This window comes from Argentina anserina, chromosome 6, assembly GCF_933775445.1.
Source record: "Argentina anserina chromosome 6, drPotAnse1.1, whole genome shotgun sequence".
NCBI classification, from domain to species: Eukaryota; Viridiplantae; Streptophyta; class Magnoliopsida; order Rosales; family Rosaceae; genus Argentina; species Argentina anserina.
The window spans coordinates 20,803,815-20,821,588 of NC_065877.1; the positions used below are offsets into that span (position 1 = coordinate 20,803,815).

The 17,774-nt window shown below is 36.2% G+C and overlaps 4 protein-coding genes across 4 annotated transcripts; 2 read left to right on the forward strand and 2 right to left on the reverse strand.

Moving 5' to 3' along the window:
• Positions 1-2,627: 2,627 nt before the first annotated feature.
• On the forward strand, positions 2,628-9,307 carry LOC126797961 (T-complex protein 1 subunit theta). Its single transcript, XM_050524751.1, has 13 exons — positions 2,628-2,845; positions 2,930-3,192; positions 3,282-3,428; positions 3,540-3,701; positions 3,967-4,044; positions 5,722-5,855; positions 5,955-6,027; positions 6,101-6,178; positions 6,279-6,401; positions 6,505-6,599; positions 7,279-7,488; positions 8,178-8,235; positions 8,952-9,307. The coding sequence occupies exons 1-13, from the start codon at positions 2,710-2,712 to the stop codon at positions 9,018-9,020; spliced, it is 1,626 nt and encodes a 541-aa protein (XP_050380708.1). The 5' UTR covers positions 2,628-2,709; the 3' UTR covers positions 9,021-9,307.
• A 2,013-nt stretch (positions 9,308-11,320) lies between these two features.
• Positions 11,321-12,007, reverse strand: LOC126797031 (uncharacterized). The gene has a single exon (XM_050523721.1). The coding sequence runs from the start codon at positions 12,005-12,007 to the stop codon at positions 11,321-11,323; it is 687 nt and encodes a 228-aa protein (XP_050379678.1).
• Positions 12,008-12,685: 678 nt separating this feature from the next.
• On the reverse strand, positions 12,686-13,463 carry LOC126797032 (uncharacterized). Its single transcript, XM_050523722.1, has 2 exons — positions 13,169-13,463; positions 12,686-13,086 (listed from the first exon to the last, which is right to left on the reverse strand). Exons 1-2 carry the CDS (start codon positions 13,461-13,463, stop codon positions 12,686-12,688), a joined length of 696 nt encoding a protein of 231 aa, XP_050379679.1.
• A 424-nt stretch (positions 13,464-13,887) lies between these two features.
• Positions 13,888-14,670, forward strand: LOC126797033 (wall-associated receptor kinase-like 10). Its single transcript, XM_050523723.1, has 2 exons — positions 13,888-13,915; positions 14,018-14,670. Exons 1-2 carry the CDS (start codon positions 13,888-13,890, stop codon positions 14,668-14,670), a joined length of 681 nt encoding a protein of 226 aa, XP_050379680.1.
• Positions 14,671-17,774: the final 3,104 nt, after the last annotated feature.

A 17,774-nucleotide genomic window follows, 5' to 3' on the forward strand; every position in this document is an offset into this window, starting at 1 on the left:
ATACTTTTATGGTCATTGATATAAAAGAATATACAATGAACAAGTCATACCATTATTTGGTGGATTTATGTGCGTTTATTTGTTCAGAGTAAGTCAAATTTTTAATGATAATTGGTTTTGAAATGTTAGATTATATGATTAATTCTTCTTTGCATACAATCACAAATGATTCTTAGGATGATTTGAAATAGATTCATCTTGATTATTTCAAACGGGCACAGTTTTACATGTTATACCTAGTAATTTAGGTTGCAATGACAACATATAGCCACGGTCAATTAATGCATTAATTTCATTTCTCCTTTTTTTAACAAACCAGTATGATACCTTCATGTCGTGCCAATTAATAAATTTGTAGGGGGACGTTGTGCCTAACTTCAAATTAGATTAAGCACTTAAAGACCCACTCGACACAATAATAGGTGTCTCATATAAGAGTATGAAGCTTCTGACTTATCGTGCAAGAAGGATACCCACGGGAAATCATCTACCAAGGCCAATATAGACTTCTTGCCACCAATGCTTTCTGTTTGCATTGGACCTACCAGATCTATGTGCTACTTATAACACTCGAACTGTCTGAGCTCCTGCAAGAGGATTCGCTCAAAGAGAGCACTTGAAGTATCGGATGAGCGCCCTGGCGCATTATAGCATGCACTGTCTAGCGAGAAGTGTTCTACAGGCTACTCAATTCACCTAATATATATATATATATATATATGCTCGTGTTGAGACATCAAATACTAAATAAGATTTTCTAGTACTTTTCTTTTAATAAGATTGTTTTTTTAGCATGTTGCCACCTAAAACATAATCTGGTGGCACTAAGTTTCCTTCTAGCACTAAGTGGCCGCGACCACTTAACAAGGAAGCCGATGACTACCCAAAGCAGAAACTAGGATAAATCCCACAATTACAAATCAAACAGTGGTTAAAAATTATGAAAAATATATTTAAAAAAAAACAACAACTGAAAATTTGAAATAACTACAACAAAGCAAACTAGCCCATATTAGACCCAAGAAGAGGGGGCCCAAACCCAAGCAAGAATCAAAGTCAGAGGAGAGGCTCTAGCGACTTGTCAAGCTTGGCCGAAAACGGCTACTGTCAATGACTGCCCCACCCCACATGCTTTGTCGGGCATGATGACCACCTGAATTCATGCGACCTCGACCACAACAGAACAATTTAGTGCACCAAGTGTACCGGACAATGGTTTTGCCCTAGATTGCTTCCAAAATGAAAAGAGCTCGATTGTTCGATGAGCTTAAATATTTGAAATTTAGAATGTAAGATTTGACATATAAACGTTGATAAGTTAACCGACAAAATAAATTTGATCAATAGGTTATAAAATAAACTATTCAAATGTAATAACTTACAACTTCATGAGTTATAAAATAAATTTGTTCAATAGTTTTTCGTGAGTCAAACTTATAACTTCCTACATATATAGAGAGACTATATATGTAACTAGAATAAATAGAAGTGTGCAATTAGTGAACACGAGTCTTCTCTGTAATTAACAAAGAAAAACAGATCTTGTCCGGCAATGACACCCAAAAATATTGCCTACTGTTGGTGAAGTATTCCATTTACAAGGAGTCTCTGCTGAGTTTGGTGGTAGGAATATTTCCTACACACTGATCTCGTCATGATCGGTGCATAGATGGTGTGATGGGTGGTTGCTTGCAGTGACTGGTCATGGGTGGCGAAGATTAGATTTAACGTGCTCAGATTTAGTTAGACGTCGATTTTGTTTAATTGGGCATGCCTCAATTTGGTCTTGGGTCATTGTGTGTAGAGGGGCTCGCCGGTGTGGCAGAAATGAAGGAAGAATAGAGGTTTAGTCGGTGCATGTGATGTTGTCGGTGCTGAAGCGATGGAGGCTACGCGTTTAAGTTGGAAACGCAAGACCTTTTGGACTGAGGCAGGGCGGTGAGCCTTATTTGGGCCGGCGCCTCTTGAATTTGAATGTTTCATTAATCACGATTTGAGCATAGTCGCACTAACCCAATTAAAAATTCTTTATTTTAGAAAAAAAAAAGATTAAATGCTTGTGACACCATATATTTTAGGTGTAAAAACAGTTTTGTCATTATACTTTCAAATTTAATCTGTATATCTTTTAACTCTTATTTTTTAACAGTTTTGTCTATTCCGTTAGTTGACCGTTAAAAAATTCCGTTAAACCGTTTAAATGTCTAGAATACCCTCAATTCAAATCATATTTTTTTTATGTCTTTTTTATTTTCTCTTTTGGTATTTCTTTTTGTTTTTCTTGTTTTTAAATTTCATTCATCATATGTGTTATCAAATATATATAATTGTAATCAACACAAATTATCAAATTAATTGTAAACATCTTATAATCAATTAGATAATGCCTAAAATGACATGTAAGTGTCAGTACTCAAATCCATTTAAAAACTTCCTTTATATTATAATGTTGTACAAATATATTTTGATTATTTTCTACAATTCTAAGACAAATCAAACACGGACATCCTTGCAAAAAATGAAAATCAAACATTGTTTTTCATTTTTTTTTTGTTTATAGTGTGTCGTTAGTATAAAAGGAGTGAACTCGAACACTGGTCGAAAACAGATCAACTTCTTCAGTCACTCAGAGAGGTTTAAGCAGCCATTTCTAGGGTTAGGGTTTTGCTCACCTAGAAGGAGAAGAAGAAGAAGAAGAAGGATCTGACAATGTCGCAGTACGGAATACAGTCTATGCTGAAGGAGGGGCACAAGCACCTCTCCGGCTTGGACGAAGCCGTCGTCAAGAACATCGAGGCCTGCAAGCAACTCTCCACCATCCTTCGCACCTCTCTCGGTCCCAACGGTACCTCTCTCTCTCTCTCAAACCCTCACACTCTTACAGATCCCGGCGAATCCTTAGTCTTATTGCTTTCTCTGGTTTACTCAGGGATGAACAAGATGGTAATCAATCACTTGGACAAGCTCTTCGTCACGAACGACGGCGCCACCATAGTGAATGAGCTCGAGGTTCAGCACCCTGCCGCCAAGCTTTTGGTGTTGGCAGGGAAGGCGCAGCAGGAGGAGATTGGGGATGGTGCTAATCTCACCATTTCGTTCGCCGGCGAGCTGCTTTCCCAAGCCGAGGAGCTTATCAGGATGGGATTGCATCCCAGCGAGATCATTAGCGGATACACCAAATCGATTAAGAAGGTTTGTTATTGATGACTGACCGGTTTGGATTAATTGAGCGTTTTTGTTGAGTATAGTTTGTTTTGTCCTTATTGAAATGTATATTGCAGGCTATTGAAATCTTAGATGAACTGGTTGAGGAAGGTTCCGAGACTATGGATGTGCGTAATAAGGAAGAGGTGGTTAAGAGAATGAAGGCACCTGTTGCCAGCAAGCAGTTTGGACAGGAGGATATACTATCCTCTCTTGTTGCCGATGTATGGATTAAATCGACTGCCTTGAGTTACTTTTAGTACCAATTGGTTATACGAGAGATGTTCATTTGTTCACAAGAAAGAAAATTGAAGAGCTTGTTACTCATTGTGCAGGCTTGTATACAAGTATGCCCCAAGAACCCGGCAAACTTTAATGTGGATAATGTACGTGTGGCAAAGTTTGTGGGAGGTGGTTTGCATAATTGTACTGTAGTTCGGGGTATGGCGTTGAAGAGTGATGCTGTTGGCAGCATAAAGAAAACGCAGAAGGCCAAGGTTTGCACTATTTTCTGTGTGTGGACAGTTCATCATTTTGTTTGTTACTTAGAATGTGACCATACCATTGAATCAAATTTTGTATGATTGTCTATCAATCTTAGTAAATCATCTCTTTATCTGATTACTTTGAGCTTGCCTTGTTGTACCATTTTATTAGTGTTTACAATTTTCTATTGTTTTTCATTTAGAGGCACAAATTTTGGTTCCTGTAAGTGATAGAAGCAAGAACAATGTCTCAGATCATCTCTTCTAACCTTTTCAGGTTGCTGTGTTTGCTGGTGGTGTTGATACCTCTGCAACTGAAACCAAGGGAACAGTGTTAATTCACACTGCTGAGCAGGTACTTTTCAAACTGGATAATAGTTATTTCTTAAAGTATGTCTTTTCTATCTACACTAGAAACTTAGTAGCAGTTCTCAAGTACTTTATCCTAGGTTTAAAACATTAAGTTCTGCTTCATGTTCATTAGATTTTTACTCCCATACAAGCTTTATTTATTGTAATTCGTGGGCAGATGCCACTTTCTTTACTCATCAAGAACTATTTTTGTGATCTTTTTAATGAACCTTGTTTGTCATTTGTATGCTGTTGTAGAGTTTTGGTTGCATGCCATGTAGTGCAAACATTTTGACTACCAAAACTCTGAATAATAACTCTTAGTATGAGTTGCTATTCTTTTCTCAAAAAATTTAGCAAAATTCCATGAATTTGTACCCCCTTGGCGCGGATATCTGTCTTTGAGTAGGTAGCTGGTTGTGAGTCAAATGCATTCGAGTGTCTTGCAGTCTTGAGCCATGATATTTTCTTATGTATATAACTTTTATTTTATTTTTCTTCTTTCAATTTTTTTTCAAACCAAGAGTAAATATATATGATGCTGCTTGAAATGCAAGTCTTGTTGTGGATCCTAACGATAGTTTTTATAAGTGTAAGTTTACCTCAAAATCATGAGGGCCACCACCTGACCAGGTTGATTGGAGCCTCCTAGTATAGGGTGAAGTTATAATACGAACAAGGGTATGGTGTATGGTGAGTCATATGGTTTGCTCTTATGTTGTCTGGGGTTTTAAGTGGGTCTGATTCTGGGTATCAAAAAATATATTGCCACATCTCGACCCATAGGACATGGGGATTTTTGTTGGCTCGATGCAATTCATCATTTTGTTTGTTGATTTTCAATTGTAAATGGTGATTTCGTACAAATTGTATACATAGGTGCTAGTTTGTCTATGGATACATCATCTTGTCAACTGTCTTTGTATATCTTCCAATACAAAGCTTCTGTCATTTGATCTTGTACGGGTTTAAATATGTGTGTGTGTTTTTTTTTTTCCTTGAGTAATTTTCCTGGTGATGGCAGGGTTATACTTCTTGTCATCGCTCTTGTTTTAGGGTTCAGCCTTCTTTGTTTTGCACATTAAAGCTCTAAACTGGTGCAGTGTGACCGTGATGCTGCACAAGTTTCGAACCCCAGAGTCTTATCTAAGAAATGAACTCTGTGGTTTCTTATCTACCTACAAATATGGATTACACCTATGTACGGGAGTCCTTTCTTGTTTGGGTCTGGGTTTTCATGGGTCTCAACTCATGTTGTGATTAGAAATAGAAGCATAGGAACTAATGAGCCTCCATAGGTATAAGTACTGTTCATCTGCGTATCATATGCCTACAGCTCACAACTCTTGTAATTTTGTGTGTTTAGAGGCTATAATAAACTCATTGGGACTCCTTGTTATTATTTTCATTATTTTTCTATTTCAGGGAACTGATTCTTAGCGAGTGTGTTTACATTTCATAGTGCTTGAATTCTCAATTTTCTGTTTCTGCAGTCTTGATCTATCAAAGTCATGTCTACCAACAGTATCTACTCATGTTTTGATATCCTTTTCTTGCTTGGCTTGTATATAGGAAAAGAAATTGCATTTTCTCATTTTGGTCAACCTATTTACAAAGTTTGTAATAGGTGGTTTGTGTAATTAAAGATTATCTTGTAAGTGTTCTCTTGGTCATTTCACAGCTAGAAAATTATGCAAAAACAGAAGAAGCCAAAGTTGAGGAGCTCATCAAAGCTGTTGCAGATTCAGGTGCCAAAGTAATTGTTAGTGGAGCAGCAGTTGGAGAGATGGCATTACATTTCTGTGAGCGTTACAAGTAAGTATCAATGTGAAGTTGATTTTTTTTTCCATTGATATTTTCTTGTACTACCCAGTTCACATTTAGTGTTCTGAATTTGTAAGTTTTTGGTCCCAGGCTCATGGTGTTGAAAATCAGTTCAAAATTTGAATTGAGACGATTTTGCCGTACAGTTGGTGCTGTTGCTATGGTAATTGCAAGAATCTTTTTCTGTATCAGAACCTTAGTGAATGTATTGTTATTGACATTTTATTTTGCAACAGTTGAAGCTTTGCCAGCCCAACCCAGATGATCTTGGTTATGTTGACTCTATCTCGGTTGAGGAAATTGCTGGTGTCAGGGTATGTTGAAAAGATAAATATAATATATAGTCCATAGTTATCTTAGTCTCCTCTTATTTCTTATTCCCTTTGTTAATATGATTGATGATTCATTATGTAGGTTACTATTGTGAAGAATGAAGAAGGTGGTAACTCTGTATCTACTGTGCTTCTAAGGGCTAGTACTGATAGTATATTAGACGACCTTGAAAGAGCAGTTGATGATGGGGTGAACACTTACAAGGTGATTTAATGTAAAACTATCTTTTTTATGTTTTTGGCTGGTTATGTTTTACATCTACAAACCATTGAAACTTGTATGTGCTTTTAATGCATTTCATTGGCAGGCTATGTGCAGGGATAGCCGCATTGTTCCTGGAGCGGCAGCTACTGAAATTGAGTTGGCTAAGAGAGTCAAGGAGTTTTCTTTCAAAGAAACAGGGTGAATAGTCTCTTATTATTATTATTTTTTGTTATGGTCATTAACAGCTATGCAATATGGCCATATTAGTGTGTTCCACTGTTAGGGTAAATAGTCTCGTCTTAGTATTCTAAAGGTTTTTGGTTAATCTTACTAGAAGTATTGGTACAATTGAGAAGAAATAAACAGAACTAATACTGTTAAAATATAGCCATGTATTTTTGTCAAAATGGATATGTTCTCTCATACGTGAAAATTGATTGAATGTGCATAGTGGCATGTGCAATTAACTGGTTAAACTTCAGTATGTCCTGAAGTTTCATAGCACCAAAACAAGAAAATAATAATGGGGTTTCCTGATTGAGAAGAAATAAACAGAACTAATACTGTTAAAAAATAGCCATGTATTTTTGTCAAAATGGATATGTTCTCTCATACGTGAAAATTGATTGAATGTGCATAGTGGCATGTGCAATTAACTGGTTAAACTTCAGTATGTCCTGAAGTTTCATAGCACCAAAACAAGAAAATAATAATGGGGTTTCCTGTTCCATAATAGTGTTCAGAAAATGTAATCCTAAATGGATAGTTATTACCTCCAGCATGTTTTGGTAGAGAACAAGCTGAATTCTTTTGTCATCTCATATGTCTTGATTGAGAAGTAGTGGTTTAACCTGCTAAAGCAACAACATATATGCAGATTGGATCAGTATGCTATAGCAAAATTTGCCCAAAGTTTTGAGATGGTGCCGAAAACTCTTGCTGAAAATGCGGGGCTTAATTCAATGGAGATAATATCATCCCTATATGCTGAACATGCTGCTGGGAATACCAAAGTTGGCATTGATTTGGAGGGAGGTGTTTGCAAAGATGTATCAACTTTACAAGTCTGGGACCTGCATGTTACCAAGTAAGCTTTTCAATAAAAAACTTTGCTATTGTTTTTGAAAGAATTAACTACTATTTGTTGATTTATTAGTGTGCTGCTTGATGGTTGTAAAGAGCAAGTTTCATAGATAAATTGGTCTAGAGCTCGTGAATGTGCCCTATTTTGCGGTTGTTTATCTGTTCTGCTGCTTTTGTTACGTCAAAAATGTTTTGTGTATGATTTGGTGGAGTAGTGTAATACATCTGTGAGCCAAGTCATACTGTCAGCTATACAATTTGATAGATGTCTATAGCCACATATCCATTTAAAGAGTTTTAGTATAAACCCATAAACATTAATTTGAGCTGCTAAGTCTCTAGTCCTAGCTGCCCTCTTTAGTTCTTTTTATGCGGACTCTTTGCCCCCTCTTGTAGTATGTTTTTTTTAAAATAGAATAAAAAGAAAAATGTATCTTCTAATTTTTAATAACTGGGCAGATTATTGAGGATAGTAGAATGAGATAGCCAACCATTGTAAAATCACGAATTTGATGGTTCTTTATTATGGATTGTACTGCTTTTGAACAAATAGATTCACTGTGGGAACTGATGATAATCACCTCGAGATATCTCAAACAATACCCATCATGCCTTACTGTGTCACTTTTCTAATTTATTTATTTTTTTCTATACTTTTTAGTTTGGGACTCATTCTTGAAATGCTTGTTACAGGCTGTTTGCTCTCAAATATGCTGCAGATGCTGCTTGCACTGTACTACGAGTAGATCAAGTAAGCAATTAGTAACAATTGGTTAATGCTTTCATAATTTGAGGACTTTAGTGCTTGCTGGAATCTGTAACTAAATCATTTAGGCCTGAGGGGAACTGAAATACTAACTACATTGTGTTTGAAACTGGTGTAGATAAGGGAAGTACTAACTGCATCTTGTAATCATTTTTATACTTACAGAATGGGAGCAAATAATTGTTCTGAAGTTAGATTTATGAACGTAGAATTAATAACAAGGCTTGAAAGGAAGCAATTAGTAACTATTGGTTGATGCTTTCCTTATTTGGAAACTTTAAACTATGTTGGAATCTGTAATTGAGTCATTAGGCCTGAAGGGAACGGGAAGACTAACCGCATCATTGTTTGAATTTACATAGATAAGGGAATTAATCATTATTATAATGTAAGGAGATAAGGAATGATAGAAATCCTCTTATTTCCAGAGTGGGAGCAAGTTTTTGTTGATAAGTTAGTTTTAGGAATGTACAGTTGATGACAAGGCATTAAAGGAAACTCTGTTGATATGCTTTTCGCTACATATAAGTTCTGATTTTTCGTGCATGTCTTTTGTGAAACGATAGAACAGTGATATGGCTTTTCAATGTCTTAGTTGATAGAAACTTGGTTCGCGAAAAGAAGTGTACGCATTATGTATGTAAAAGCGCTCTGCAACCATATTTGTTACTAACTATCCATTGGTTGCAATGTCTTGGCAGATTATAATGGCAAAACCAGCAGGTGGCCCAAGGAGAGGGGATCAGCCTGCAGGCATGGATGAGGATTAAAGCCATTTGTGTGACAATTAACAATCTCGTTTGTATTGCTCCAGCATTCTGCAGATATGAGAAGCATGTTTAGAATTCAGTTTTGAATTAACTAGTTACAAAATCGGGTTGTCAGTGAAGATCTACATATACAGATATATTGTAACCTGTAGTTGCATGGAATTCTCTAGGACATGACAATTGGAAGGGGATGCGAGAAATGTTTAGGACGACTTTTTGTGCAACTGTTCTGTCTCCCTAGAATGGTAGTGAGCGTGATTTCTTAGGGCTGGTTCTTTTCAAGCCTTTTTTGTGTGCGTTTGTTTGATGGTTTGAATTTGAAAGTATGCATTTCTGGTCTTTAGATGAGTTTAAGGGATTAACCTCGGTCTTTTTGAAAGAATTGGGTTTTCTTTCTAATGTTTATGTTCTCAATTGGTATCATACAAATGTCGTAATCTGACATCATTGATTAGTAACGGACAAGGTAACCGTGTTAGTACAGAAGTAGCCAGCCGGTGCAGCACCTTCTCGCACTTGGTCTTCACACGGCATGGAAGTGTCATCTGCCCACAATAAATTAAATTTGCAGTACTGGTTGGCATTTACCAAATTCATCATCAGGTGCCAGTGGATTGCAACTGAGGTGAACAATACTCTGTGATTTTGGTTAGAGTACATGAAGTCTGGAAACAGAAGGTTTTGGACTTTTGGTAAATGCGAAGTCCTTCAGTGCAGAAAGCAACGCACTAAGAACTATCTGGCGCTGGAATTTTGTCAGGATCTTTACTTACATGGATTGGTGTGAATTTAAAGCTTCAGGTTATGAATATATGCTAAATGGGAGTTTGGAAAAGCTCTAGTTATTGAATGTGTTAAATGAGTTTGACCCTTCTTGGCTTCTTCAAAGATTGAATATTGTTGTTGATGTCGCTTCTGCATCATGTTATATTCATGACCAATTGACCATTGTGAGGCTCCAACACTGCAAAATGAAGCCAGACAATGTTTGTCTCGACCACCAGAGGTTCAGAGTCTTGCTTTGGTTCTCATAGTTGATAGTTCTGTCATTGGCTTAATTTCATTGTTATGGCCTCTACCCATGTAGTTTTAGGGTCTACGCATGTAGTTTTCTTCGTTTCTGGTTGCTGCAGGTACCATTGGGTCCTTGTACACCTACCAAGGAAGTGTTCACAGAATTCACGACGTTCTAGAGATGACATTACCAGGAAGGCTTTTGCCGATTGTGGCCCCTGCTCTTACCCTTGATTCCATTTAGCATTACTTACAATCTTTTTTTTTTTTGGTGCTATAAAATAGCTAGTTCCTTTACACAGTCAACACTATAGTTGTTATACTGCATAAACATAATGTTGTAGTAATGTCATAAAGAAGCGACATGCATACAACCCAGAAAGAACACCAACCATAGTTTGGACTGTGTAAAGGAACTAGCTATTTCATAGCACCAAAACAAGACGCTAAGTAATGCTAATAATTAATGGTGGCAAGAAGAGCAGGGGCCAACCTTAGGTAGCATCTTGATCATAATTTAAGGGAGACATAAGGGTTGACTTTGCTGGACCTTAACTATCTTAAACCTTCTAAGTTCTTACACACAGTATAAAATTGTCATATTAAGTGTCACTTGAAAGTTGAAACAGTATGTGAAATCAAGCCATTATATAAAGACCTCAATCGATCCATTATCACATAAGACAAGGGCTATATGCCAATTTGTTTGATAAATAAACTTCGATTAAAGCACTGATTCATCATCCGGTAGTCCAAAACAATTAAATCAAAGTTTTTGAGCTATATTGACAAATCAAGCCTCTTGCTCGCATCCAATTATAGTTTATTCTCTAGGACATTGCTAATAAGCATATCTTCCACACTTGCACTTCTGGTTTACCTTAGCTTCTATATATTTCTTTGTTAACTGTAACTCCATTAGACCCAATATTACTAGTGGCGGATCCAGGAAATTTTCCCAGTCAAGACAAGAATTGCATGTCACTTGAAAATGTAATTTACTTCAATTAAAAAGAAAATCAATACAACCATCCAATCAACGACGAGAAGGTAATGTCCACGACGTGATTTCATGTTTTGAAAATGCATTATAGCATCATTACTAACACTATTGAATACATCTTTCTCAATATAAACAAGCAAACTATCATTCAACTATTGATCTCCCATTCTATTACGAAGTGGATTTTTGACAATGTTCATAGCTGAAAATACTCTTTCCACTGAAGCAGTTGCAACTGGTAGAACTAAAGCCAAAGTTAGAACCTTGTACACTGATGCATGTGTTATGTGTTTTCTTGTCTCCACCAATTTTTTCCAAGACTACTGATCCCTTTCAGTTCAGAAAAATCATTGTTGGATCGCATATTATTAACATAAATATCAAGCTTGTCTTCAAGTGATAACACATCTCTTTCAGAAAAATCTCTTGGATAAAATTTAGCAAGACGAATTAACTTTTGCTTGTCAAAAGCAACAAATGAATCATCTGGACTTAAACTTGAAACACAAATCAGAAGCTCATAATTTACCTCATTAAATCGATCATTCAAGTCTGAAAGTTGTCTATCAATCACAGAATAAAAGACATCCACTCGATAATGATAATGATGAAGGGTCGTTAACTTTTCAGCCCTATGATGTGATTTCCCATGAGCAACAAAAAGATCATTCACATCCGAAATCTTGATACCATGCTTGTCACAAAAAGAATAGACCTTGTGAAGGAAATTATCCCATTCACATTCTTCCTCTCTCATTCTTTGTAGTTGTTGTTTGCTTGCCTTCACTAAATCCATAGAATTGACAATATCTTGATCATTTCTCTGTAATGCTTGTGATAAATCATTTGTCACACCCAACACTTGTCTCATTAAAAACAAACAAAATGTGAAGTCAAATGATTGCATTTGTGTCACCAACAGATTGCATTTCCCTCTTTGATCAACATTTGTCCCATCTTCACTAATCATTTCAGTATAAGAAAACATAGAGATAGTGCTCAGTAAGATACCGTAATGTGATCCCCAACGTGTATCACCTGGACGTTTAAGAGTAGTTTCTTGATTCAATCATCTTCCACTTGGAAGCTCATTATTTTGAAGAGCATCTATGAGTTCATTTTATTGCTGCTCCCGAAGAAGATCACGGCATTTACATGATGCTCCAACAAGGTTAACCACTCATCACTAAGAAAAAAAATGAGGCAACTACGACATGATTTTTAGCTACAGCAACAAGAGCAAGTTGAAGTTGATGTGCAAAACAATGAACATAAAAGACATAATCATTTTCTTTCAATATAACTGCCTTACGACCATTGAACTCACCTTGTATATTACTAGCCCCATCATAGTCCTGTCCTCACAGATTGGATATGCTCAACCCATTTCTAGAAAATAGCTCATCTATTGCAAGTTTCAAGGACCGTGCATCAGTACTTTTAACGTGTTTGATGCCAAAAAATATCTCAATTACTTCACCTTTGTTATCTACATATTAAAGAACAACTCCCATCTGCTCTTTTACTGAACTATCCCGAGTTTCATCAACCAAAATAGAGAATGGTGCATTACCCATGTCAAACATGATTGCATTAAGAGTTTCCACAGCAGCTGCATTTATAATATCTTTTTGTATAGCAGGTGATTTCAATTGTAGATTTCTGGGGGGGGGGCATTATCAAAGGTGACAGCCTTCACACTATCATTATGTTCAGCAAGAAATTCTAGAAGCTCAAGAAAGTTTCCTTTGTTGCTTGAAGATTCAGATTCATCATGACCACGAAAAGCAAGACCTTGCCGTAACAAGAAATAAACACAACCAATTGAAGCATTCAAAAGAGTGTAATAGTTCTGCTTAGAGGCTTCAACTTGACAACTAATAACTGACTCCAAATGATGTTTCTGATTCATAAGAGCCTGACAATTCAATATAGCTTGGTTATGAACACTACCAACAGTTCCAACATGCTCTTTACGTCCTTGTTTTTTCTTCCAATTGTTGTAACCTTTGGCAGTAAATGTATCACCGCCTCCTTGATCACCATATTCTGGTTTAAAAAGATAACAACTAAGGCTAAACACGCATTTTTCTCTATGCTATACTCTAACCAGTCAAGATGATCATCAAACCAAGAAGCGTTAAACTTCTGTTTAGTTCCATATATCTCTTTTTGGGAAACTTATGGTTTCGAGGTTGACAAGGACCCTTGAGCAAATAATGTCGCCTAACTTGATCACGAATATTTGGATCATAATCCAAGATGCGCTTTCGACGTGCAGGGTCTGAAGGAAGATTTTCCAAAATTTCTTCTAGTTCAGTTCTCTTTGAACTTTCACCATCAACATTGGTCTTCCTCTTCTTCATAGATGATGAAGGATTTGAAAGTTCCTCTGTTCTTGGAATTTTATGAAAGTATCTCTCCATCACTGATTTCACTGTAATCAACAATTGAATTCCAAAATCACAATAGGCCAATATCAATCTGATTCTATAAAGGGTAAAGTCCTTACATAATAAATCAAATCAAAAGATTAGTAGTCAAATAGTTGCTATTGATCATGTGAATTTAGGGTTTCATCTAATATTGTACATCTAAACTATAAGACTAAATTCAACCAATTCTATCAAATTAATCAAACTCATAAAGCATTCGATCAATGAGGCACTGAGGCAACAAGTAACCTGATAATCAAACAATCAAATAACTCTCGATTCATTAAACAATGAGTGAACAAATCAGAAAAAATGAAAGAATGACGATATTAATAGATTTGTTTCAAATAAAGTGTATTGATTCAATACTTACTGAAATAATTAAGGGGCTTAGTTGTTTCTTCAGCCTTTCCCTATGTACATACAAATTCCTTTTCTTCTAGGTATAGTTCTCTATGACTGAAATGACTACTGTAGTTCATAGCTGTATCTATAAAGAACACACTTGCTTTTATAGACATAATTCAAAGCAATTTACCTTGCAGGTTGTTACTCCTCTATTTGTGTGCTTTTGTATGTGATCTTGGGTATCTATTCTGGTGTGAAGAAAAGTATCTTCATTCATCTTAAATCCAAGTTGTTCAAGAAAAATGGAGGGTTGTTGTTAGAGCAGCATATTGCTAATTCACATGGACCTGGAGTAGGATGCACAAAGATTTTCACTGCCGAGGAGCTTTTGATGGAGATCAGTACCGTAATAGAAAAGGTGTTAGTGCAGGAGAACCAAATCGAGTGTTTTATCAATGATATTATCTCTCTTGCCCATATCAACCATCAAAATGTGATCAAGTTCTTGGGTTGCTGTTTGGAGACTGAAGCTCCCACTCTGGTTTATGAGTTCAACTCTAATAAGACACTCTATGATTACATTCATGAACAAAAAATTGGGGGAGTCACAATGCCTCATTGGGATATCCTTATGGGGATAGCATCGGATTCTGCACCATATCTTGCTCATCTGCATTCTTCATCAATCGTTCATGGCAATGCTAAGTCTTCCAACATATTATTAACCGACCACTTGGCCATAGTTGCTTGTTTTGGACTTCCAAAATTAGTCCCAAATAAGTACATTGGTGCAGAGGACACTCAGTTATCTAGACCCAGAGTATCTGGTTACAGGGAAACTAGCATATAAGAGTGATGTCTACAGCTTTGGGGTCGTTTTGGTAGAGATTTTAACTGGGGAGAAGCCAGTCTCCTTTCATTGACCAGAAAATCAACTAATCATGACTTGTCATTTACTTTTGTCCATGGAGAGTCATAATGACCTGCACTAGATTCTGGTGCCGCAAGTTAAGGAAGAAAACAAACAGGGACGAAACGAAGCCAAGATTTTAAAACAGCCTGGGCTAAGTTTCTATCATATTTTTTAAAATTATTGTAATCCATAATCCTCGGACCAAGTTTTTAATACATATTTTCTAAAGTAAAAATTGTTGCAAATTCGCTATATTTAATTTTCTACAATAACTCAATAGAACAAGTAGATAATTTTATTTTTCCTTTTGAAAGGAACAAGTACACCTCTTGAGACTGTTGATCAAGAATAATAGTACAATAGTTAGTTTTGGGAGACTCCACAAATTGAGTTAATTGATGATACAATAGTCGACTGTTATAATGGAGAAGAAAAAGCGTTATAGCGAAAAAAAGAGGGAATAAATAACCTTAACTTACTTTCTAGGATATTTAATTAAATTTTTATAAGGAATATTTATGGATTGTTTTTAGTTTTTTATTTTATATTTTATGACTGGATATGAACTGAAATAATCGACATTGAATCAAAGTTCTAACTCTCTTTTAGTGCACGTACGACTATTGAATTCAGTAATTCTGCTCGGGCTAAGGGATATGAATACATCTAATTAAGGATGATTAAGGCTATCTAACATGAAAACAAGGAAAAAGTTGTATGGGCTACAGCCTGGTTTCATTTGTACTATGCTCTGTCACTGAAAACAAAGAACAAGTCAGAGCAGTCGCGGAACTAGCCAATAATGCCTCCAGTTGAGTAGTGCAGATAGACTGACAATGGAAGAAGTGGACGGAGAGTTGAAGAGGCTATCAGACACACATCTTTCCAGAAGTCATCTCCTGCCTAGGTCCATCCAAAAGTACACCCGAATTCTTCAATATGCTGATATTTTTGAATATTGAACATTGTGGTTGTAATAACCCCAATATTCAAAATTTCATTCTTGTAAATTCTCAAAATTAATAGAATGGTGTTTTTGTTTATTTTTTGATTCTATACCTACGATTTAGGTCTCGTTCGTAGTCGGATCAATTTTGGTAATCAACTGTTTTAAAAATGATTAAGTTTTCAAGAGCTCAAAAGTTGACTTTCGACTTATTGGTTATGTCTGAAAACTTCCTTAATGAAAGTCATAGAGCTCATCGATACGAGTTCGTAGACATGCGGTACGCGTCAATCAGACATCGAGTGATAAAGTTACTAGTCAAAAACCTTGTAGAGTATTTTTGGAAAGTGATAATTAAAAGGGTTAAAGGGTGAAAATAAAAGGAGAAAGTCAAATTACAAAGAAAGTCAGATCACACTTTCTCTCTCTTCTCTCCGTCCCTCCCATTACCCAGTAATCCTCTGGCCCGAAGCTCCACTGTCCAGCCACCGATCCAAGCGCCGCCGGTCCCAAATGATGCACCACGTCGTCCTCCGTTAAATAAGCCCAGAATCGCACTCCGTAAGGTGACGTGCATGGAGCCACGACAACTGCATTTCCTACTACTGTCGTCCTCAGCCTTTCCGGCCACTCCAAGTCTCTAATATAAGAGGCTCACATCTTTCAATCTTACTTTTCCTTTTGGGCGTGATTGCAATGGTTTTGGAGCTGGGTTTGGAGTTTTAAGCATTTTGGTTGAATTTGGATTTCAAGAACTTTTCGCGTCGATATGGCCACTTGCCGGCCGATTTAGGCTTACGTGCAGGTATGAAAAATGTTCATTAACTTGTGATCTATAAATTTCATGTTGGAGTCGAGAAGTTTTGACGAACCTTAGAAGTGGTGGCGCGTGAGGCCCACACGCAGCTGCGTAGGGCGGTATTTGGCTGCGTGTCTAGTAGTTCCTGGAGTAATGGTTTACTCTATTAAGTCGTTCTCATCAATACGAGCGTGTACATATATAATTCGCCTATGTTGGATTAAATTGGAGAATGTTGTTGGAGTTGATGTAAGTAGTACGACAAATTTTGGTTGGTTTATGGATGTTAGAGATTGTTATAATGGTGTAGTGATCATAAGAAATTAGTATGGTTCTCTGACGACCTTGGCATGTCATGGAGGGTGGTTGTCTCTCAGCAATTCATGAGTTAAGTGTCATAGCTAATTAAATTAATTTGTCTTGTTATTTACCAAGGTAAATTGGTTTCGTTTAGGCCTTTAATTCGGAAGCTTGGTACTTGGTTTGGTGATATTGTTGGCGTAGCAGGATTAAGAGGTGAGTAAACCTCACTTGTTGCAATTTAATTTGAGTTATTAATATAGTTCATGTGGCGTTAACTTTTATAAATTATTTTAAAATACTTTTGATTTAAAAATTACATGAACTTGTTCATCTACGGTTCATGGGTAAGTAAACATGAAATTTTAATAAAATGATTTCAAAGGTTGGAGCTTGTGAACTATGATTAATGATAAGTATGAGATAGAATTATATTTATTGTTATTTATATAGTATAGTATATTAATGGTAATAATAATATATATATATATAAGTAACTATATTATTTTCTTTGTTGTTATTGTTGCATATAGTTTGTTATTGGCGGATGAGACTAAAATGGAAGAAAATGTACTTTCCGAAATTTTAAATGCATTGTGATTATTTGGTTGTATTTGACGGATGTGATCGGAATGGAAGAAAATGTACGTTCCGGTAAATTGGTTTATTGATATGATTATGTTGGTACAATAATATCATGGAATAGATTGATTTTATTGTACGAGTTATTTTAACATTTGAATCTTGTTAAAATGTTTTCTGGTCTTTGGATCTTAGTCACAATTGTGACTGGAGGCAAATAAATCTGGAACCAAGCTTTTGGCGGGGTGATTGGTTATGATTAATTAGAGCTCTAATATGTCTGTCGTTGCACGACATGAGAGGCAACCTAGTGGGGTTACCTGGGTCTCATGAGTGCTTGTTTTGAAACAAAACCTTGTTATTAGTCTTTCTTGTTAGATGTTGTATTGAAGTTAATTTACCACAATTGTGATT